General features: G+C 43.8%; 1 protein-coding gene across 1 annotated transcript; it reads left to right on the forward strand.

Annotated features, from left to right (window-relative positions):
• The first annotated feature begins 212 nt into the window (after positions 1–212).
• Positions 213–14,757, forward strand: LOC109771660 (kinesin-like protein KIN-7K, chloroplastic). The gene is made up of 25 exons (XM_020330359.4): positions 213–1,032; positions 1,151–1,248; positions 3,216–3,305; positions 3,680–3,732; positions 4,009–4,074; positions 4,795–4,848; positions 5,786–5,845; positions 6,672–6,750; positions 7,435–7,502; positions 8,314–8,370; positions 8,455–8,559; positions 8,851–8,955; positions 9,088–9,195; positions 9,282–9,413; positions 9,579–9,758; positions 9,878–10,042; positions 11,168–11,308; positions 11,714–11,833; positions 11,919–11,969; positions 12,081–12,128; positions 12,234–12,365; positions 12,675–13,355; positions 14,100–14,229; positions 14,310–14,410; positions 14,501–14,757. Exons 1-24 carry the CDS (start codon positions 713–715, stop codon positions 14,390–14,392), a joined length of 3,126 nt encoding a protein of 1,041 aa, XP_020185948.1. The 5' UTR covers positions 213–712; the 3' UTR covers positions 14,393–14,410; positions 14,501–14,757.
• Positions 14,758–22,916: the final 8,159 nt, after the last annotated feature.

Raw genomic sequence — 22,916 nt, forward strand, 5'->3', positions numbered from 1 at the left:
CCAATAACAACAGACCAAGCAAAGCTGGTGACCACACCACACCAACCAGCTCCCCTCCCCAGCGTCAGCGCTCAGTTGCCGCAGTGGAAGCAGATCGCGTGCGCCTCCAGGAAAGCCGCACGCTGCCACCACCCGTTTCACCACCGCACCTAAGTTTTTTTTTTCTTCCCACCTCACGCCCGCTGCCTTCTTCCCTCTTCCCTCTTCCCACCGGCCACCGCTTCCCTTTCCTTTCCCCTGGCCCCTCCCCGAGAGCAATAAAAACTCCCGCAGAAAGCGAAACACGCCGCAGTTATTCCCGCCCGCCACACGTAACCCGTCTCACCGTCCCCCCATTTCAAATCACCGCCGCCGACCGACGGGTGGGCCGCGCGGGGGTACTACCCCGGCAGCTCAGCGTAACTGCGCCGCCACGTGGTCAACGTGGTCCCCACCTACGCTGCGTCGAGCAAGGGGTAGCAGTACAGCCTCCTCCGCCTCCTCCTTCCTCCCCGTGCTGCTGCGCTGCTTCTTCTGCGGCGTGGCGTCTCGCTTTTAAAATCTCGCGACGCAGCGGCCTCTCTTCTCTTTTGGATTGAATGGAGCAGGCCATGTGAAGCCTCTGACCTTCGGATACCTACCCCTCCCTCCGCCTCGCTCGCCCGTCCGCGCCGCGCCGCGCCCCACCGCCGCGTGCGTGCGTGCGTGCGTCGCCTTGCGGGCGAGATCCGCGATGTCCTCGCGGCCGTCCTCGTCGTCCTCGTCGAGGCGGAGCAGCTCGCCCTTCTCCGCGGGGAGCCGCCGCCCGCCGACCTCCTCCTCCTCCTCCAGCTCCTACATGGCCGGGCGGCTCATCCCCCGCTCCTCCTCCTCCGTCTCCTCGTACGGCGGCGGCGGGGGCTCGAGGTCCACCACCCCCGGACGCCGGTCCGCCCCCGCCCCGCCGCCGCCTCCTGCTCCGGTGCCGTTCCCTAGCGCGGACGAGCTCGTCATTGAGGACACCTCCCGATCAGGCGACAGCATCTCCGTCACCATCCGCTTCCGGCCACTCAGGTGGGGATCTGGGAGGGGGCTGCGGGGATCTGCCTGCGGGAGCTGTTGCTATGGGTTTCTGCCGGGGCGCGGTCGCCAGTATTCCGACTGATTTGAGCTGGATTCGATGTGGTTGCAGCGAACGGGAGATCCAGCGCGGCGACGAGATCACGTGGTATCCCGACGGGGATCGGCTTGTGCGGTGTGACTACGTCCAGCCATCGGCTTATGGTTATGGTAAGCAGCTACGCTTTGTTGCTCCGTTGGTTTATTTGGGATTTGGCAATGTAGGTTGTGGGATTGGTGATTTGGCAAGTTAGGTACCTGACTAGTAGTTTTGAGCTATCTGTGATTTGGGGGCTTGGATTCTTCATGCAAATTTTGAGGATGATATCGGTTCGGCTATTGAATGCAATTCTTTCTCCAGGGTACATTGGTGAAATATGCATGTTTACACAGTCACATACACACTTTAACTGATATATGCATGTTTATACATAGTCACATACACGTTTTACACCATAAGTGAGGCACTACTGAAATTAGTACGGAGTCGGCTAGTATTGTGGGCTGACAGAATTCATAAGAGCCAAGACAAGGGAGGATGAACTGAAAATTTTAGTCCTGGTTCACATTTCTAGAGGCAGCTGATATTGTTTAGTCGACAGCTAGTAATTTTTCACGAGGTTGACTTCAGTATGCTGCGAAGACTGTTTTTATGGAGATTGCAGAAGACTGTTTGCTCTCAATTGCCCTCACTAAGTATGCTGTGAATTTCAGTTAAGAATTTCAGATGACTTGACAGTGAGATCTACGGTTTACATAAGCAATGCTAGTACAGGTCCCATGGCCCAATTTGTCCACAACCAGTGGATGTTTGAAGGCTTGTTCAAGCTATAGATACAGAGTATTTGTGAAGGGAAACATTGGTGTTGGCTGGTAATTTGAGAACGGGCACATGCCAGCCAGATACCTGGAGTAGTTAAGAACATATATATCATCAGTTTGTGGCTTTTTGGGCGTGGATAATTTTTGCCGCTTCTACATTATATATACCTGAGAGAGAAGTTCCAATTCTCACTGTATGATTTCACTACTTGTGTATTATACAACGTATGTGCATATGGATATTTTGACTTATCCTTCTTTTGTATGTGCTTATTTGTTAAGTACAATGAATAGTATGGAGTGCATTATGATATTATCTGATCTATGTCATTAAAAGGCACAGTGATAAGACAGTCTTATGCCCACACATTTACACATAGCCTATGAAGCCTATGATTTAGAACGGCGTTTTGAAATCTAGACTGAAGATGGGCGTACTTCACATTCACACATAGCCTACGAAGCCTATGATATAAATACAGTTTATGAGATCCTTTTGCTCACAAGAGTGTCCAATGCGGGCATGAAACCATAACAAAGCTTATCCAGAGGCAAGGATGCTGTTTCCTCTGAGATGTTGGGAAGTGCTGAGATCCCTGAAGTTTCATTGAAGTTTGTGGCATGATTCGTGGCTTCATATAAAGATACACAGATGGGTTTGATCACCTTTGATATGCGGGGTATGGACATGTGTGTGTGTGTGTGTGTGGGGGGGGGGGGGTCCTGTGTTCATACTTACGCAGGGTTTTGTTCATTTTAGTTTTCGCCTCCTGAGATGTAGATATATTGAAAATTCAGTCTGAAGGTATCCATTTGCAAATTCAAGAACTGTGGTTCACTGTTGAGATGCATTAGAATGTAGATACCAACAAGGCTTTATGTAGTTCTCTGGAATGTCTGATATTCTCCATGGACGTTGATCGTACGACATGGATGATGCTGATGCCCTGTGCTGTGATCTTTATCAATAGAAATTGGACACATGTGCTGAAAAAAGACCCAGAAAATTGTTTCACAGCAAACTTAATGGCATTTACTACTCCCTCCGTCCCCTATTGTAAGATGTTATTACAGCCAACATACTCATATATTGGTTGTAATAAGTTAATAACATCTTAAATTATGGGATGGAGGGAGTAGTTTCTAAACAGTTATCCTGATTCGTTCCCTTACTGTGATAAAACGTTACTGGTCACAGTAAATCAATATAACTGAATTTAAAACTGGCGAACCAACTAAGATAAATCAACATATTATGTCACCTTGATTTCTACATGATAATTAATCTCTTTTCTCCACTTTGTTTCTTTGTTTAGATAGAGTTTTTGGGCCTTCAACAGCTACAGAGGCTGTCTATGATGTTGCTGCTCGGCCTGTTGTGAAAGGTGCTATGGAGGGCATAAATGGTATGTTACTTTCATTTATTTAGGTTACTCTACACATTTTATGTTGATTTTTGATATAATTATAATGTCATATGTAATTCAACAGCCACAGAGACTTTTATCTGTCCACCTTCACTCTATGCCCATATGTAATATTACTGTCGTCACTGCACAGTGCATTATGAGATATCCAATCTCTAGCTTCTCATCATGCTTCCTTTGATACCTAATTTACTCTTATTGTCCATATCGTTTTCTTCAATGCTTCGATATTTTATGAGGGCTATTGCTGTAATGGCATGTATTCTTACATAATTCATATTTTGCCTTGTATGGTGAATTGTTAGCTTATCATAGTCACTGATCTCTGAACACATCTTTGTACTAACTTGTAGGGACAGTTTTTGCCTATGGTGTCACAAGCAGTGGGAAAACCCACACAATGCATGTAAGTTCTTATTTTCTACAGAAATAAGGTCAAAACACAGGTAGAATAGCAGCAAGATATTATTCTTTGAAGGGTCTTCCCTTTAGCATATTCCTTTCAGTTCAATTCCGTTGTTCCAATCGATTTTCTGCACCTGCTACTTCACGTGGTAACAATTATGATTGTGCTATATCCATTTTTCGAAAATAATATTGTTGGATACAAGTCCATTTGTGATTTGTGAAGACAAGACTAATATTTATACTGCCTATTCATTTGTTCCCCAATCTTTCACAGGGTGACCAGAATTGTCCTGGAATAATCCCATTAGCCATCAAGGATGTCTTCAGCTTAATACAAGAGGTATGACAGCAAGTGCTTGAGTTACATAGCAATATAGCATTTAAACTCCACACTGTAAATATGTTTAACTGCACTAATGGATTTGTTTTATATTTTTTAATGAAGGAACACTTTACTTTGGTGACTAGTTAATCACCTCGTAAATCTGTACCTATGTCTTCCTAGTCATTACTAGCCACAAAGCATCGTTTGGATAAACACTAAATATAATTTCGAACACTGTATCACCAAAGCAGCCCATGTTTATGCATGTCATGCAAACATGATCTGTTATATCCAAACTCAGCTGACCACAATAATCTGAATTTCCAAACAACAGAGCTTTAAGAGTTAAGAGTTAAGACTGAGTCTGTATAACTGTGTGGTAGCTCTTTCTTGAAGATAAACTGCCTGGAAAGTGGACTTATGAGTTTGGAGAGTTCTTTTGTTGGTTTTTACACAAGGATTTCCTCACTCACTTAGCGAACAAATAAAACAATCTTATTTATTTGATTAACTGAAGAGCATTGAGAGGCTGAGAGGGAAGGCTGACAACTTCAATTGTGGCCATTATGACATACTCAAACCTATATACAAAACTTGCACGTTCTGTTTTGTTGTAAATCGTGTTCTTTATCAACTCTACTGTTTACTCTTTGCTGCTCATATCTATTGAATATTTTGTCATTTTTTCTGGTTATACTGAACTTGAACCCTTGATTTGCATATCTTGACCAACAGACTCCTGGTAGGGAATTTTTGCTACGTGTATCATACCTGGAAATCTATAATGAGGTATGGTATCTCCATTTCGTAAATTTCTCCAAAGTCACTGCATTTATCCCTTTCTTGAATAGTCCAACAGCGTTACTCAAGTAACACTTGATCCTTGTGTGTTGTGCCTTTTCTCTTTGTTATAAATTAATATAAATACTGACTTGTCTGACCATTCGCAAAATATTTCCTGGTTGATTTCCCTACCTAGAGTGTGCTCCCATTAATTATCCTCATATTTCCCTTTTTCGTTTTGCTGCATGCTCTCAGCACTTATTTTTGTTGGTTGGACTTCACGTTCCTGATGGTAGATGTGTGGATGTGCCTACCTCCTCATATATGGCTGGCCTTTGTTTGAACAAAGTCAAAAGATCTACAGAGATTAATCCACTAAAGATATCAACTGTCCTGTTGTTCTGCTGGTTGGTTCCTGCAGGTGGAAGGCATCCCAGCCAAGCTTGAATCCCGCACTAAGCAAGTGAATACTATGTGCTGCATGGTGTCCAAAGCACTGCATGTGAAAAAACCTTGTGCTTAGAGAAAGATTGCAACTAATCATAAGATAGCAACTAACAGTTTTAGTCTCTTATTTAGGGAAATATCTAATCTTAAGTCTTAACTATTCTTGGTGTGGGTGCAGCTTGCATGAGCCACACCCATGCCAGTTGGTGATTGTCATATCCCTCCAATCTTGTGCTATACGAATACTGTCTGAGTGATACTATGATTTCCGGATATTGATTATTGAGCTCCTTGCCTTTCATGAAGATCAAGTTAAAAGTTACTCCCTCCGTAAAGAAATATAAGAGTGTTTAGATCACTAAAATAGTGATCTAAACACCTTTATATTTCTTTACAGAGGGAGTACAAGTCACACTCCATCGCAGATTATCTGTATCCAGAATGCACTTTCATCTAGTACTATCTGGATGGTTTAAATCTGTACATTTTATTGCAGGTGATAAATGATCTGCTTGATCCTACTGGACAAAATCTGCGTGTGAGGGAGGATGCACAGGTTTAATCCTCTACAATTGTTACACTATGTTTATTGTCTTGCTTCTGTATCTGTGCTGTAATTCTGTATTTAATTTTTTGCATCTCCTCCTGAAACCTAATTTTGAGTACATTTTTGGTACTTATTTTCTTAGTTTTTTGCTGTTATTCTCGCTAGTACGAATCTGCTTTTCGTTTTGCCCCTCTTTTTACCTTGTTTCATTTTTGAAGTTCTGGTCATCATTCCATCCAGTTAGCAAACTGTGAAGATATTGTAATATTGATAGTTTAGCTTTCATGGGTTTGATATGGATATTACTCTTACTTGCTACACATTATCTTTCTGCCCCTCTTTTTACCTTGTTTTGTTTTTAAAGTTCTGGCCATCATTCCATCCAGTTAACAAACTGTGAAGATATTGTAATATTATTAGTTTAGCTTTCATGGGTTTGATATGGATATTGCTCGTACTTGCTGCACATTATCTTTCTTTAAACCTTGTTGTTTCCTCATGAAATGTTGACTAGATTAATGGTTCCAGCAGAATGCCATCTATTTGATTTGCAAGTTATCAAAATGATAATCAGTTTTTGTGGCCTTCTTTTGGTAATGAAATTGTTACATGTCAAGTGAGCACGTAAACTATGTCTGGAGTGCCATTTGGCTCTGAGAGTGATTGACATGAAGATCTTGTTTGTGTAGTCAGTGACTCAGTGTTGTTTTTTCCTTGTTCATATACGATGCAAGCTGTGTTATATGCAATAACGCCAATGTAGCTTCATGCCTTTATCTACTGCAGTGATGAATCTAGTTTTGAGCTTCTGCTGATCTTCTTCCTTCTGCTACAGGGAACATATGTAGAAGGAATAAAAGAAGAAGTTGTACTTTCTCCTGGACATGCTCTCTCTTTCATAGCTGCTGGCGAAGGTGATTATAATATATTGCTTTCCCTACTACTAGAGTGTTACTGGCTAGATGGTAGGGGTCACCGATTGGTATGGATATGCACCAGGAAGGTGTTGTTTCTGTGAAACATGTGCTTTTTTTTGCGGGGTAGACCTGTGCTGTTAGCCATGCAGTATCTCTCTACAATGCATTAGTCTGCTTGTGAACTGTATGATTTTCTTCTCTTGTAGAACCAATAACTAGCCACTGATTTCCTATGATTGCTTTTGTTTAACGGATCAGCAGTTTCTCAGTCTGCGAGAAATTATTGTCTCTAAATCAGTTATGCTGCATATTATCAAGACTACTATTGTCCACTGACTTCTCTCCCATAATCTATTCTCAACGCCGGTCTCTCTTATATTCCCAATCACAATATGATTAATTCATAGATACTTTAGTTTGCAAACCTAAAACATCATCCATTCTGTAAAAAAAAAGGTTTAAGCATCAGCTAATATTATTTCTCGACAACATATGATTTTACTCACAGTTGTAATTATTCAGTTTGCTAACTCAATTTTGGTGCTAATTTCTGAATTACTCACACTTTTTGTCTTACCTGAGTGTTTCACAGTTTTTTCTGTTTTGGTGATATTTTAATTCATGACCTACTATATAATTGTAGTCTTATCAGAGTCAAACTAATACTACTTCAAATGACAGAGCATCGGCATGTTGGTTCAAACAACTTCAACTTATTTAGCAGCCGAAGTCATACTATTTTCACTATGGTGAGCTCAGAAATTCCATCAGTATTTAAGGCATTTAATCAAATTTTTTCTCTCGAGAAAACGCAAAAGACAGTTCATTGAAAAGGTAGAAGTATGGTACAATCCTCCTAGGAGGCAAGGGTTACAGATAGATGGGAGGAAGTCAGTGGACATCCCAGGTAGAGGGCAAGACAGTTCTAAGTCCTAGAGCGCCGGCCGTCGCCCAAGAAGAAGCTTCGTCCTTGATCCTGCCTACAAGTGTAGCAATTGAAGGGCTGGCATTGTCGAAGACACACTCGTTCATGTGCTTCCAGATCATCCAAGGCACGAGGAGGGTGACAGATGCCAGCGCTTTGCGCTGCAGCGTTGTTGCTCCTTGTGTTGCGCACAGCACCAGTCCATTAGCGTTGCCTCATGGTTTGGTGTAGGTATCTGAACTCCTAGCCAAGTCAGTACCTCAATGCCAGGTTTGCCGGGCGAAGGTGCAGTCCAACAAGAGGTGTCGCATAGTTTCCGGGGCTTGATCGCATAGTAGGCAGCGGGGGTGGTGCTGCAGGCTGCGGCGGGCGAGCCTGTTGGCTGCCAGCAGCGATCCTGGTTAGCCAGCCAGTGGAAGAACTTAACCTGCGGTGGCGCCCAGCTTTTCCAAATTAGTTTCCAGAAGTTGCAGAGTGAAGAACTTAATCAATTTATTTATGAATATTGCCTTATTGTTCTTGTATGGCGGATGCTCTTGGGTTTCTTGATAATGATGCATCATGTTTCTGAATCTCACATGTGATATGTTGTATTTATTTATTTGGGTCTATAATATTTGTGCGCTCTTCTGCAGATGATTGAAAGCAGTGATCGTGGTGACGAGTACGACGGAGCCATGTACTCACAGCTTGTATGTTGTTTTACCCATAAACAAGATTACGTTTTTCAACCGCTACGCTTTCTAGTCTTACTTTTTAATGCTTCTTCTCTATAGAATTTGATTGATCTAGCTGGCTCAGAGAGTTCTAAGACAGAGACTACGGGGTTAAGAAGAAGGGAAGGATCTTATATTAACAAGAGTCTTTTAACTCTCGGAACAGTAAGCTTTTGTTTCTAATTACCTGTCACAACTCAGGGTTTTCGTTTTATGCCTATTGTCGTAAATTTCAACTTGAAACACATCTTGTTGAGATCCTGTTTTAGAACTTCAGGGAGCACACCTGAACTTATATTTATATTGGACATCATCTGGTAATTAGTTGGAGCTGTTGAATGTGGCAACATATTTTGTACATTTATTCTAAGCAACCTCTACTTCAGGGCCACTTATGTTTCTGGTATCCTTAATGTAATTATTGATTAATTCTGAACTTAACTTCCTAATTCAAAGGTTATCGGGAAGCTCAGTGAAGGGAGAGCAACACATATACCCTATCGAGATTCTAAGTTGACTCGTCTGCTGCAGTCATCACTGAGTGGCCATGGTCACGTCTCAGTAAGTATCTACCCGTTCTTTAGAGCTTCCTGCTTTGGAACTCACTACATGTGCTGGTGGAGGCTATCTTTGCAGCGTGTAGTGAAACTTTATTTTCAATTGTCCAGCTGACATACTGACTTCTTTATGCAGCTAATTTGCACAATTACCCCAGCATCGAGTAACATGGAGGAAACCCATAATACATTGAAATTTGCAAGCAGAGCAAAACGTGTTGAAATTTATGCCTCTCGTAACCGGGTAAATGTTCTCAGCATGCGATTCTTACTTCCCGTGGCACCATTACTTGAATAATTAATGGACATTTCATTATTTTCTCTCTGCAGTTAGTTGATGAGAAGTCTTTGATCAAGAAGTATCAGAGAGAAATATCATCTCTAAAGCAAGAGCTTGATGAGTTTAGGAGAGGAATGCTTGGGGGTGCTAGTCAGGAAGAAATAATGATTTTACGGCAACAGGTCTGCTTCATTTGCTTTTGCCAGATAAAACTAAGGAGCACAATGGTTTATGAGGCATCTATGCAAATGCTTGATTTTTTACTGTTCTATATATGAATACTTATATTGATTTCATATTGTTAAGTTGGTAAATGCTTAAAAAATGACTTCTTTTGCCTTGTTTAGTTGGAAGAGGGCCAGGTAAAAATGCAATCTCGCCTTGAGGAGGAAGAGGATGCCAAAGCTGCTCTGATGAGCAGAATACAGCGGTTGACCAAGTTAATACTTGTTTCCACGAAGACCAATATTCCTGTTTTGACAGATTCGTCTCGTCTTCAGCACCAAAATTCTGTTAGTGAGGAAGATGTGGGTGCTCATTATTGATCTGATTCTGCATTTGTTACCATATTTAAGGTTTTTGATTCTATGAAGTTATAACTCATGCTCTTTTAACTTAGAAAATGTACTAATTCTATCTATTTCAGAAGCTAAGCTCTTCCCAAGATAGTACTACGGTAGTCCAAAATGACAGTACATCAAAGGACACCTTATCATCTGCTTTGCCTGATCCGTTGGATGAGATCAATGGACTAAGGTCTGCTAGCGGAGATCCTTCTTCAGTAACTGGTTCAGGACAAGATTCAATGCAGGTTTGCATTCTACATTTTTTAATTGACCAGTAAACCAGTGACATGTGCCCATGCCATAATCCTAAGGTTTATAGCTATCATCTTGCCGTTCTTTATTTTTTTGATGCACAACTTCTTGTGGAAAATATGTCTTGTCACTTGTTTGGCTCAAAACAACATTTGGAAAACTACAATATTAGAAATCCAAAACCTACTTGGCCATATTACTGGTTTTCCACTAAAAACATTACGTGCAATTAGTGCGTGTAACAGTCACAGCTTATTCCCCATTGCAGTCATGCATTGTTTCTTAACAGTCATGGCTGGGAGTTTTTTTTTGGAGAAAAGTCATGTATGGGAGTTGTGTTCTATTCTCACTGCCACGAATATTTTTGTGCTGAGCTCTATTTATCCTTTCCCAAGAATAGAAGGCATCTGCGATACAGATACTGCGATATGCTGATACAATATTTCCATAAAGCAAGAATGGATCGATTAATCTGTTTTTTTTGTTAGATAATACTCCTAGAAGCGTTTATTTGTACTTGAAAATAAATAAATTATTTAGTGAGGCTATGAGAGAGCAAGGAGTTGATATTACCATATGAAAATGGAAAACCTAAACTAAGATCGAGAGCGTCTATTTGCCATGCCCTAAATCCAAATGCAAATACCAAAATCAGATCTAGGTACTGGACATCTAGAATAAGTCCTAGAGAGGAGGCGGCAGCAGCAAGAGGTATGGAGGAGGTGGCTGTGGCAGGAACAACAGTTTAGTGCGGAGGCAGCACCATTGTGTGGTGGAGGCAGCGACCTTTGGTGAAGAAGGGAAAGGAAGAGGCCGCGACAGCCGATAGGAGTCAGGAGGGGAAGGAGGAGGAGATACAACAGGAGGGCAGACAGAGGAGTCAAGGACCGAGTGGAGACTTGTAGTGGATCTTTATTTTGCACTGGCTGATGGAACATGTCCAACAGTCTATATTAACAATGGTCCTGGCTTCAGTAGCTCTGATGCTAGACATTCAATAGACAGTACAATGGTTATTTTATACTTTTTAAGAATCAATTTTATACTGGATTTTGAAAGAGAACGTGCTGAATTTACGAATGATTATTGGTTATAGCTTAATGTACTTTGTATATCAGGTGGGAATCACGGAATCGGATCATTTGGATCTATTGATTGAGCAAGTTAAGATGCTTGCTGGGGAGATTGCTTTTGGTACCAGTTCGCTGAAAAGATTAATTGAACAATCAATAGAAGACCCTGAAGGGACAAAGAATCAAGTAGGTGTCATCCCATTCTTAGCATTTTTTACATTTAACTTCGTGCTCAATATTCAACTTCTTGTTCTACTGAATAAGTATCCAGACAAATAAGCATATGTCTTTGTGTTACTGAAAGACAGACACATGGAGTGCTTGACAGTTGCGTACACTACACACTTCTGCTATTTTTCTAGGATTCTGAATATGTTCTAAAGCTCATGGTTGATATTTTATCTTGCTTTGCGCCCTTTACTTTAACCGTTCCATTTTAAATATGCCACTTCTGATAGATGGCCCCTTAACATCCTCTTTTGATAGTTTTGTAGTACCTCTTTTTGATAGAATGTATCATCTTCTATGTCTTCATGATGTTCCAATGCGTTGCACTGTAACTAATATTCATGCATGTATCTTTGATAACAGATAGAGAATCTAGAGCATGAAATCCAGCAAAAGAGGAGGCATCTGCGAGCCCTGGAACAAAAAATCATGGAAAGCGGTGAGGCATCAGTTGCTAATGCTTCTATGGTGGATATGCAGCAGGTAATGTTGTCTAGTATAAAGATAAGCCTCTTAATTATTTGTGTATCCCCTTCCCTGCGTAGTAACATACGTTTTGTGGAAACAGACTATTACGAAGTTGACAGCTCAATGCAATGAGAAGGCTTTTGACTTAGAGGTGATCTTACTAAATTTTCAGTGTGCTTCCCGCAAAATTGATGTGTCTTCAATATACATGTATAGATATATTTTAGAAAAGTTCTGATTGTCTTCTTATATGTTGAAACAGTTAAAATCGGCCGATAATCGTGTCCTTCAGGAGCAGCTACAACAGAAGGTTCTCTTTCCTTCTTCCTTCCTTTTATGTGTGCCTAGTTTCAGTTTAGAATATTCGAGTGGGAAATACTTAATTTGTTGAACGAATTCTTTTTGCTACTTGCAGAGTATGGAAATCAATGATTTACAAGAAAAAGTTCTACGCCTTGAGGCACAGCTCATACCGAAAACCAACATATCCCCTGAACAATGCACACATCAGGAGATTCTTGATTTGAAATCTAAACTTCAGTCCAAGGTTTAATCTGTTTTATCTTCAGATTAACTGGATTTCTTTCAAGATTTCTGCACTACTTTTTTGTGTCTTTAATTTTTTTTGTTTATAATGATATATTGTGCATCTATGGCATATTCTTATATTGTATAAAACGCACTACGTATTTGTTGATGATTTGCTGGAACATTGTGCTAAATTTTGTGCTGCACTCTTTTAAGCGCGTGGATATGCAATACTAATTATATGTTCATTTGTTAGTTGTACATAATTAGTTCACGTTTTTTTCCCTTATTAAACGAGTCAATCAACTTTGCCAATATATCTTGACAGGAAGTTGAAACTGAGAAGCTTAAATACCAGCATCTGGAAGTGATTGAAGAAAATCGAGACCTAATCAATCAGAACCACAAATTAAGTGAGGAAGCTGCTTATGCAAAAGAATTGGCATCTTCTGCAGCTGTTGAGCTTAAGAATTTGGCTGAAGAAGTTACAAAGCTATCGATACAAAATGCAAGGCAGGCAAAGGAGTTATTAATCTCCCAGGAGATGGCACATTCCAGGGTTCCTGTTAGAAAGGGGCGCCCAGCAGGTAGGGGCAGGGATGAAGTTGGGACCTGGAGTCTTGATTTAGAGGATATGAAGATGGAGCTACTGGCGCGAAAAAAGAGGGAAGCTGCTCTAGAAGCAGCTTTGGCAGAGAAGGAGCTTCTTGAAGAGGAGTACAAGAAGAAGTTTGATGAAGCAAAGAAAAAAGAGCTTTCTCTAGAAAATGATCTAGCAGGCATGTGGGTTCTTGTTGCTAAGTTGAAGAGAGGGGCTTTCAGCATATCTGATTTAAACGTTGATGACCGGTCTATCAATCTAGCTGACATAACTAATGATGCAAAGGAAAACAAAGGTGACACAAATGTAGCTTTAGTTGAGAAACAAGTGTCAGATGATACTGTGAAGTCATTGACTGCAGAAGAATATAGAAGTCCAGAATTTGAACCTCTTCTTGTTCGTCTCAAGGTATGTTTATAATTTTCGTTTCATGAAGGGGTGGACATATGTCCATTACTTTGTGTACCATTACCATTCTCATATGCATCAAAATAGTCTGTGGGATAAGTGTGATGCCTTTGTAGTATTAGTAAGACTTGGTATACAATACACCCTCTGATTCACAATTTAAGTAGTCTAGACGTTGACATGGCTTTAAAAGTAGCATTTCGGTCACAGTTTGCTTAAGAAGTGTTGTTTTTAATAAAACAACAATATGTTATGAGCACATATTCATGACGATGTGTGCAATTCTTTCTATGCTATAAAGGTCAAACCTAAAAATGTTTGAATGATTTTGTTTTTTGTAAACTGCTATTATTATGAATCAGAGGAAGTGGTTAGTAACTAAGGCCCTTGCGTGCTAAGCTGTTGATCCCTGTACGAACCTTTGAGGTATGCCCTGCAATGGTAATCTAAATTGACCTACATCGTCAGCTTCAACTAAAGTGATCGATTTGAACATAACAGCTTTTACATTTCACAAGTAAACTAATGTCTTCATTCCATCATAGAAGGCTGCACTGGCAGCTGGAGTAGGCTCTGGGCCTAGTTTAGTTAGTGGGATGAGTCTGTTTCAGTTTTAGGCTGGTTTCTCTTATTAACTGGCTAATTCTTTTCTCCATTTAATGAAGAGGCAGAGCTTCTGTTGGGTACTAAAATAAAATTCTATCATGAATGGCTGCTGGATTACTGATGTTTTGCTGCATGCAGGCTAAAATTCAAGAGATGAAGGAGAAGGAAACTGACCCCCTGAGTGATAAAGATGGCAATTCCCATGTCTGCAAAGTATGTTTTGAATCCGCAACTGCTGCAGTTTTGCTTCCTTGTCGGCATTTTTGCTGTAAGTCATGATAGGGAATTGCGTTCATGTGCTAAACATCCTTGTCGTTTATGTTTACTAACGTTATGCCTTTTCTTCAGTGTGCAAGCCTTGCGCACTTGCCTGTTCGGAATGCCCTCTGTGCCGCACACGAATCGTAGACAGGATAATTACCTTCACATAGATCACTTGTTAGCCTAAGGTACCAAATACTTCGCCACTTGCCTGTTGGTATCTTTGATCCTATCCTAATTTCTAACGTTTGAAATTGTCCGATGAAAATGCTTGCCAGGAAACTTTTGACACACCCAATCTCTCCATGTAAAATCACCAACCTTATATGTTTCTTTTTCTGTGTAGCAAAGAAGGTTACTTTTATGTTCCTTCTATGTTGTATTGCCATTCGTTTGATTTCCCTATATGGCTTTACCTTGGCTCCTTGTTGTATTGAGAAGTTCAGTGACTTCTCGACAAATGTGTATAGATATGTGACTCAACATTGTCCTCAAGTAAAGCAAATTGATGTGGCAATACATATTTTTTTTCTTATCTTTCAGAAGTAAACGATGAACATGAGATCCTCAAGCTGATGCAGTTAATTATTTTCCTGTTGTTTATATGCTTGTTTGGTTTGGGACGTGGATTAACCTAACGAGCCATTAGGCAGTTTGAGACGTGGAAATCTCCCACAGTATTGTTTCCAGACGGTCGGTAGTGTAGTTGAAAAATACTGTATCTGGACACAGACAGCACTGACTGACCGTTTCACAAATCAGCACACGAGAGCTGTGAACTCTAGTTCGTAGGTTGCATCACCTGCACCTGTCATCATCTGATGCGTGTGGGACGTCCTGCGGAGGGAACCTTGATTAGAAGCGTCACGCTGTTGTTTGTGCTGACAATTCGTTCGAGCTTAACAGATTGCTAAAACCACCTTGCAAAAGTGAGTTGGCCATTGACCTCATGAAACTGCCCAACGTTCATTGGCTTTGCCCGATGCTTTTTTTTTTGAGAGTATGCAAATTGCGCATCTTAGCTTTATAAAAGGGAGAGAGTTAATTACAAGAGATAAAACCCAAGTGCCCAGCCACACTCGGCTGTCACCACAACATGCACTACCCACACGCTAGGCTACTACTCTATGATGTTTAGTTCTCTTCCTCGCGCTGCTGCCTACAATAAGAATTCCTTGTGGACTGCCTCGGCTATGTCCGCTTTAGAGGCAATGGTGTTGCTGCGAAAGACTCTGTCGTTCCTCTGCTTCCAGATGTTCTAACATACCGACGTGCAAAGGGTATCGAAACCTTTGCGATCCCTCTTATCAATGCGCTTCCTAGAAGCCATCCACCAGTCACCCAATGTATGATCCCTGGTAGGCGTGAGCTCTATGTTAATGCTCAGTCTCCTGAAGCAGAGAAACCAGACTTGTCTGGCATACACACATTGTATGAGAAGGTGCTCCACCGCGTCCTCCTCCTGCTCACACAGAAAACAAGACAAACTATGCTCTTGCAGTCCGTGTCTGTGCCTACGGTCAGATGTCCAAATCCTATGTTGTAGGGCTAGCCACATGAAGATTTTGCATGTTAGGGTAGCCCGGCATCGCCAAACTGCCGAAGCGCATTGAAACCGAATGCCTCCATGGCACATCATCTTGTAGGCCGATTTTGCCGAATAAGTGCCACTTGCCTCCCACTGCCAGATCGGGGTGTCCTCCGTGTGTGGCCTCAACTCCATTTGGATCATTATCTCCCACATTCTTATGAATTGGAGCAGCTCCTCAGTGGTCATCTCACCCATGATATCCTGGGTCCATGCATGAAGATGAAGCGCTTCATTGACCTTCCTCCTATTCACCACTTGCTTCATGACTTTGCAAACGAGAAGTGACGCGATCTCGCCGACGTTTGATCCATTGATCCAACGATCCCTCCAGAACAGCACTTGCAAACCCTTGCCAATGTTCCACTTTACCATGCTGTCAAAGGCCAGAGCCACCTGTTTATCTGTGCCGAGGTTCAGACCTTGCCAAGGTCGATCATTATCGGTCCGCTTCAGCCACTCCCACCTGAGTCTAAGGGCCAGCCCCTGTTTGTAGAGATCCATGACTCCTAGGCCTCCCAACTCTTTGGGATGGTACACCCTCTTCCAAGCCACCGCACACATGCCTCCCTGGATCTCCTTAGTCCCATCCTAGAAAAACGCGCGGCAACCCTTGTTAATCTTCTCCAGCGCCCACTTAGGTGCCTCGGCCACGATCAAATGGTGCGTGGGCCGCGCGCGCACCACCTGATTAACAAGGATCAGACGCCCAGGCCTAGTCACCAGGCCTCATTGCCATCCTTGCATTAGCTTCAATACATTATCCACAATGGGCTGCCAGTCAGATCTCGTAAGCTGCTTGATTCCCAACTTAAGCCCTAGGTACTTGATGGGGAACTGCTCCATCTTCCAAGGTAGCGCCTGTCGCACTCGCTCCTCATCATCCTCGCCTGACCTAATCGAAACTGCCGAAGATTTTGTGAAGTTCACCCTGAGACCCGAAGCCTCTCCAAAGATCGAAAGGGCTTCCTGGACAAACCAGAGGTTAGATCTCCATGGCCTAATAAACATGACCACATCATCGGCATACGACGTGAGTCTCTGCATTGGCGTGCATCCTGGCATCTTACTAACCACATTCAACTCCCGTGCCTTGGTCACCAGGGACGTGAGGACATCCATCGCAATCACAAAGAGAAGCGGGGATATGGAGTCTCCCTGCCTTAACCCACAAGCATGCATGAACTTCCTGCCTGCACAGCCATTGACCACCACTCGCAAGCTAGCCGTCCTGAGGAGGATATATATCCAGGATCTCCAAGTGCTCGAAAAGCCCTTTGCCTGTGATACCTCAAAAAGGAAAGGCCAAGACAAGGAATCAAACGCTCGCAAGATATCCAACTTGAGCATTACTCCCTTTGTTTTCCTTTTGTGAAGTTTCCTTGCCAACTGTCTCACCAGCAAGAAATTATCGTGAATATTCCTTCCCTTGATGAATGCCGATTGGTTCACCTGGACCAACTCGCTCATGCGTGGCCGAAGCCGAGTTGCCAGAAGCTTCGAGGCCATCTTCGGGATGCTATGGAGCAGACAAATAGGTCTAAACTCGTTGATCTGGCAAGCATCCGGTTTTTTGGGGATCAGAGTGATCAGCGCCTGGTTGAGCTGCTCAAATCCGCGCCCATTGTTGAGAAAAATCTTGTGCATGGCAGCTATCACATCCCGCTTGACGATCGTCCATGCTTTCTGGAAGAAAATCCCAATGAAACCGTCTGGGCCCGGGGCGCGATCCGAGCGCATGTTCTTCACCACATTCCAAATCTCCTCCTCCTGAAATACCATATCTTGGTCGGCCAGATCTACTTGCTCAATGCCCAAGAACTCCAAATCCAGCGTGTGCTCGCGTGGTGCACAAGTTCCAAGCAGCTCACTGTATGCTTCGAAGAAGGCCTCCTCCTTCCCAGCCTGGTTCGTGATCGTACGTCCCTCCACTGAGAGCGCGGGGATGAAGTTTTTTGCTTTCCTACCATTTGCCACCAAGTGAAAGAGCTTGGTATTGGCGTCACCCTCCTGCAGCCATCGGAGACGGGATCGCTGCCTTGCGATCGTTCTTTCCAGGGATGCCAAGCCCAACACCATAAGCTTCAGCGATCGTCGCAGCCATCGTTCTCCATCAGACAGCAGACGCCTCTCCTGTGCGCAATCTAGGCGTAATATGACCATGTTGGCAGTCGCGATCTGGATCTTAATGTTCCCAATTTTACGCTACCCCCACGCTGTTAGATGCTTCGCACAGTTCCTAAGCAGCACATCAAGCTGAACGAATGGGTCCGTAATGCTCTCCTCACAAGTCCATCCTTCTTGCACTGCTTCCATGAACCCGTCCAGCTTCACCCAGAATAACTCGAATCTGAATCTTTTCTGCGGCTGTAGCTGGTCTTCCATCGAAAGAAACAAGGGCAGTGGTCCGAGCTGTTGGTGGAGAGAGCCTGCAAAAAACACTCCGGATACGCGAGCTCCCAATCCATCGACGCCAGGGCCCGGTCGATCTTGGTCATGGTGGGGTTATCTCTTTCGTTACTCCATGAGAAACGTCTGCCATGTAGGAACAACTCCTTGAGAGCATTGTCATCGACAAACCTTTTGAATCTACCCATCATTCTCCTGTCCAAGAGAGAGTTGTTTTTGTCCATGGCATTCAGTATCATGTTGAAATCTCCAATTGCCATCCACGGCCCCGGGCAGAGGCCCCTTCTAGCTGTCAGCTCCTCCATCATGGTAATCTTATGGGCATCCTCCTACGGTCCGTAAACGACCGACAACCATCAAGGTTGTCCCTCCCTTGGGGAAACATAGCCAGTCATGAAGTTAGTATCCAGCACTGTGTTAGATATCGACACCCTCGAGGAGTCCCAAGCAATGAAAATGCCACCACAGGTATCCGACGCAGGGAGATACGCGAAACCATCATAAGCCGGCCCCAAGCATCGCATGATAACATATCTATCTACATGGACGAGTTTTGTCTCCAAGATACACCAGATAGCTACATTCATCGAGTTGACAAGCTCCCTTAGCGCATCCTTCTTGGCTGGGCTGTTGAGCCCTCTCACATTCCAGCACACCATCTCCACTGATGTGTACGACATTTGTAAGCATGAGTGCTCAAATGTTCGTACCCGCCCGCCCACTCTACGTGACCATCACACTCTCCATTGTACCGGTAAGGTTGACCGACACCGTCTTCCCGAAGATGGCCGCAATCGCCTTGAGCTGAGGCTCGCGTAGAGGTGAGTTGAAGATGACCCGCAGCTGCTCCAACGCTCCATCTGATATGGCGAGGTCGTCCTCCGCGATGCCAAGAGTTTTGAGCAGGACTGTTTCTGCCGCCGAAGCCCTAGACTTGGTACGGTTGCCCGCTCCAACGAACAGTGTGTTGCGCCTCGGTGTGAAAGCGTCTTGTCCCGAACGGACACCCCTCATGGACTCAATCTCCTTAAGTAACGGTGGTGCCAACTTCTTCAGCAAGCCGGAGCAGAAAGATTGATATTGCCCAAAGCAACTTGCTCTTTGGCCGAAAGGCCCGCCTCCTCCCTTTGCATGGCGCCGGACATGGTCATGTCAAGCGCACCCACCAGCTGCATGTGATCTGGGTCTCGCCCCGGAGAGGCCAACACGATTGCAAGGCCGGTCTCAGCGGCCCCCGCCTGCACAGCCTCCGAGGGAGATACGGTCTCCATTGCCGCCCCCACTTGGGCCTTGGGCCGGGAGTCAGAAGCGATCACGTCCTACACCAGGTCCCAGCCCGCTGCCAGGGCGTCCCCCTCAGCGACCATAGCCTGCGCGTCCAGATCTATCTCCTGCTGGATCGACTGTGGCCTGGAAACCTCCACCTCCACAACTGCCTCTCTGCCCGAACACAGTTGCGACCGCACCGGATCCCGGCCCTCTCCTGTCTCGGTCACCACCAACTATCCCAATTCCTGTGGCTCTGCACCCTTATCCTGTGCACCTACCAACTCTTTGTCTGCATCGGGGCCAGAACCGCGGTCAGCCGCCAACCGGGCGGCCACTTGCTCCGAACCCTCCACGTGCGAAGCTTGTCCCATCTCTCCAGTGGAGATCCCAATGTTGGGGAACGTAGTAATTTAATTTTTTTTCCTACGCACACGCAAGATCATGGGGATGCATAGCAACGAGAGGGGAGAGTGTCGTCTACGTACCCTCGTAGACCGTAAGCGGAAGCGTTATGACAACGCGGTTGATGTAGTCGTACGTCTTCACGATCCGACCGATCCAAGTACCGAACACACGGCACCTCCGAGTTCTGCACACGTTCAGCTCGGTGACGTCCCACAAACTCAGGATCCAGCAGAGCTTCGCGGGAGTGTTCTGTCAGCACGACGGCATGATGACGGTGATGATGATGCTACCGACGCAGGGCTTCGCCTAAGCACCGCCACGATATTACCGAGGTGGATTATGGTGGAGGGGGCACCGCACACGGCTAAAAGATCAACTGATCAACTTGTGTGTCCATGGGGTGCCCCCTCCTCCGTATATAAAGGAGTAGAGGAGGGGGGAGGGCCGGCCCTCTATGGCGCGCCCTGGAGGAGTCCTACTCCCACCGGGAGTAGGATTCCCCCCCTTCCCTAGTTGGACTAGGAGAGAAGGAAGGGGGAGAGAGGGAGGAAGGAAAGGGGGGGGGGCGCCGCCCCCCTCCTTGTCCAATTCGGACCAGAGGGGGAGGGGGCGCGCGGCCTGCCCTGGCCTCCTCTCACTCTCCACTATGGCCCAATAAGGCCCATACACTTACCGGGGGGTTCCGGTAACCTCCCGGTACTCCGGTAAAATCCCGATTTCACCCGGAACTATTCTGATGTCCAAATATAGGCTTCCAATATATCGATCTTTATGGATCGACCATTTCGAGACTCCTCGTCATGTCCGTGATCATATCCGGGACTCCGAACTACCTTTGGTGCATCAAAACACATAAACTCATAATACCGATCGTCACCGAACGTTAAGCATGCGGACCCTACGGGTTCGAGAACTATGTAGACATGACCGAGACACGTCTCCGGTCAATAACCAATAGCGGAACCTGGATGCTCATATTGTCTCCTACATATTCTACGAAGATCTTTATCGGTCAAACCGCATAACAACATACGTTGTTCCCTTTGTCATCGGTATGTTACTTGCCCCAGATTTGATCGTCGGTATCTCAATACCTAGTTCAATCTCGTTACCGGCAAGTCTCTTTACTCGTTCCGTAATGCATCATCCAGTAACTAACTCTTTAGTCACATTGCTTGCAAGGCTTATAGTGATGTGCATTACCGAGAGGGCCCAGAGATACCTCTCCAACAATCGGAGTGACAAATCCTAATCTCGATCTATGCCAACTCAACAAGTACCATCGGAGACACCTGTAGAGCACCTTTATAGTCACCCAGTTACGTTGTGACGTTTGGTAGCACACAAAGTGTTCCTCCGGTATTCGGGAGTTGCATAATCTCATAGTCATAGGAACATGTATAAGTCATGAAGAAAGCAATAGCAATAAACTAAACGATCATAGTGCTAAGCTAACGGATGGGTCTTGTCCATCACATCATTCTTTAATGATGTGATCCCGTTAATCAAATGACAACTCATGTCTATGGCTAGGAAACTTAACCATCTTTGATTCAACGAGCTAGTCAAGTAGAGGCATACTAGTGACACTCTGTTTGTCTATGTATTCACACATGTACTAAGTTTCCGGTTAATACAATTGTAGCATGAATAATAAACATTTATCATGATATAAGGAAATACAAATAACAACTTTATTATTGCATCTAGGGCATATTTCCTTCAGTCTCCCACTTGCACTAGAGTCAATAATCTAGTTCACATGGCCATGTGATTTAACACCAATAGTTCGCATCACCATGTGATTAATATCCATAGTTCACATCGCCATGTGGCCAACACTCAAAGGGTATACTAGAGTCAGTAATCTAGTTCACATCGCCATGTGATTAACATCCAAAGAGTACTAAGGTGTGATCATGTTTTGCTTGTGAGAGAAGTTTAGTCAACGGGTCTGCCAAATTCAGATCCGTATGTATTTTGCAAATTTCTATGTCTACAATGCTCTGCACGGAGCTACTTTAGCTAATTGCTCCCAGTCTCAATATGTATCCAGATTGAGAATTAGAGTCATCTGGATCAGTGTCATAACTTGCATCGACGTAACCCTTTACGACGAACCTTTTGTCACCTCCATAATCGAGAAACATATCCTTATTCCACTAAGGATAATTTTGACCGCTGTTCAGTGATCTACTCCTAGATCACTATTGTACTTCCTTGCCAAACTCAGTGTAGGGTATACAGTAGATCTGGTACACAGCATGGCATACTTTATAGAACCTATGGCTGAGGCATATGGAATGAATTTCATTCTCTTTCTATCTTCTGCCGTGGTCGGGCTTTGAGTCTTACTCAATTTCACACCTTGTAACACAGGCAAGAACTCTTTCTTTGACTGTTCCATTTTGAACTACTTCAAAATCTTGTCAAGGTATGTACTCATTGAAAAAACTTATCAAGCATCTTGATCTATCTCTATAGATCTTCATGCTCAATATGTAAGCAGCTTCACCGAGGTCTTTCTTTGAAAAACTCCTTTCAAATACTCCTTTATGCTTTCCAGAAAATTCTACATTATTTCTGATCAACAATATGTCATTCACATATATTTATCAGAAATGCTGTATTGCTCCTACTCACTTTCTTGTAAATACATGCTTCACCGCAAGTCTGTATAAAACTATATGCTTTGATCAACTCATCAAAGCGTATATTCCAACTCCGAGATGCTTGCGCGAGTCCATAGATGGATCACTGGAGCTTGCACATTTTGTTAGCACCTTTAGGATCGACAAAACCTTCTGGTTGCATCATATACAACTCTTCTTTAAGAAATCCATTAAGGAATGTAGTTTTGACATCCATTTGCCAGATTTCATAAAATGTGGCAATTTGCTAACATGATTCAGATAGACTAAATCGTCGCTACGAGTGAGAAAATCTCATCGTAGTCAACACCTTGAACTTTGTCAAAACCTTTTTCGACAAGTCTAGCTTTGTAGATAGTAACACTACTATCA

Source organism: Aegilops tauschii, chromosome 1 (assembly GCF_002575655.3).
Source record: "Aegilops tauschii subsp. strangulata cultivar AL8/78 chromosome 1, Aet v6.0, whole genome shotgun sequence".
NCBI lineage: Eukaryota > Viridiplantae > Streptophyta > Magnoliopsida > Poales > Poaceae > Aegilops > Aegilops tauschii.

Bases quoted from the DNA above. Each gene is read 5' to 3' on its own strand.
- LOC109771660 (XM_020330359.4), top strand. From the start codon at position 713: ATGTCCTCGCGGCCGTCCTCGTCGTCCTCGTCGAGGCGGAGCAGCTCG. The intron at 8,560-8,850 runs GTAAGCTTTTGT...CCTAATTCAAAG, and splicing joins GTCTTTTAACTCTCGGAACA to GTTATCGGGAAGCTCAGTGA. The intron at 14,230-14,309 runs GTAAGTCATGAT...CCTTTTCTTCAG, and splicing joins TCCTTGTCGGCATTTTTGCT to TGTGCAAGCCTTGCGCACTT.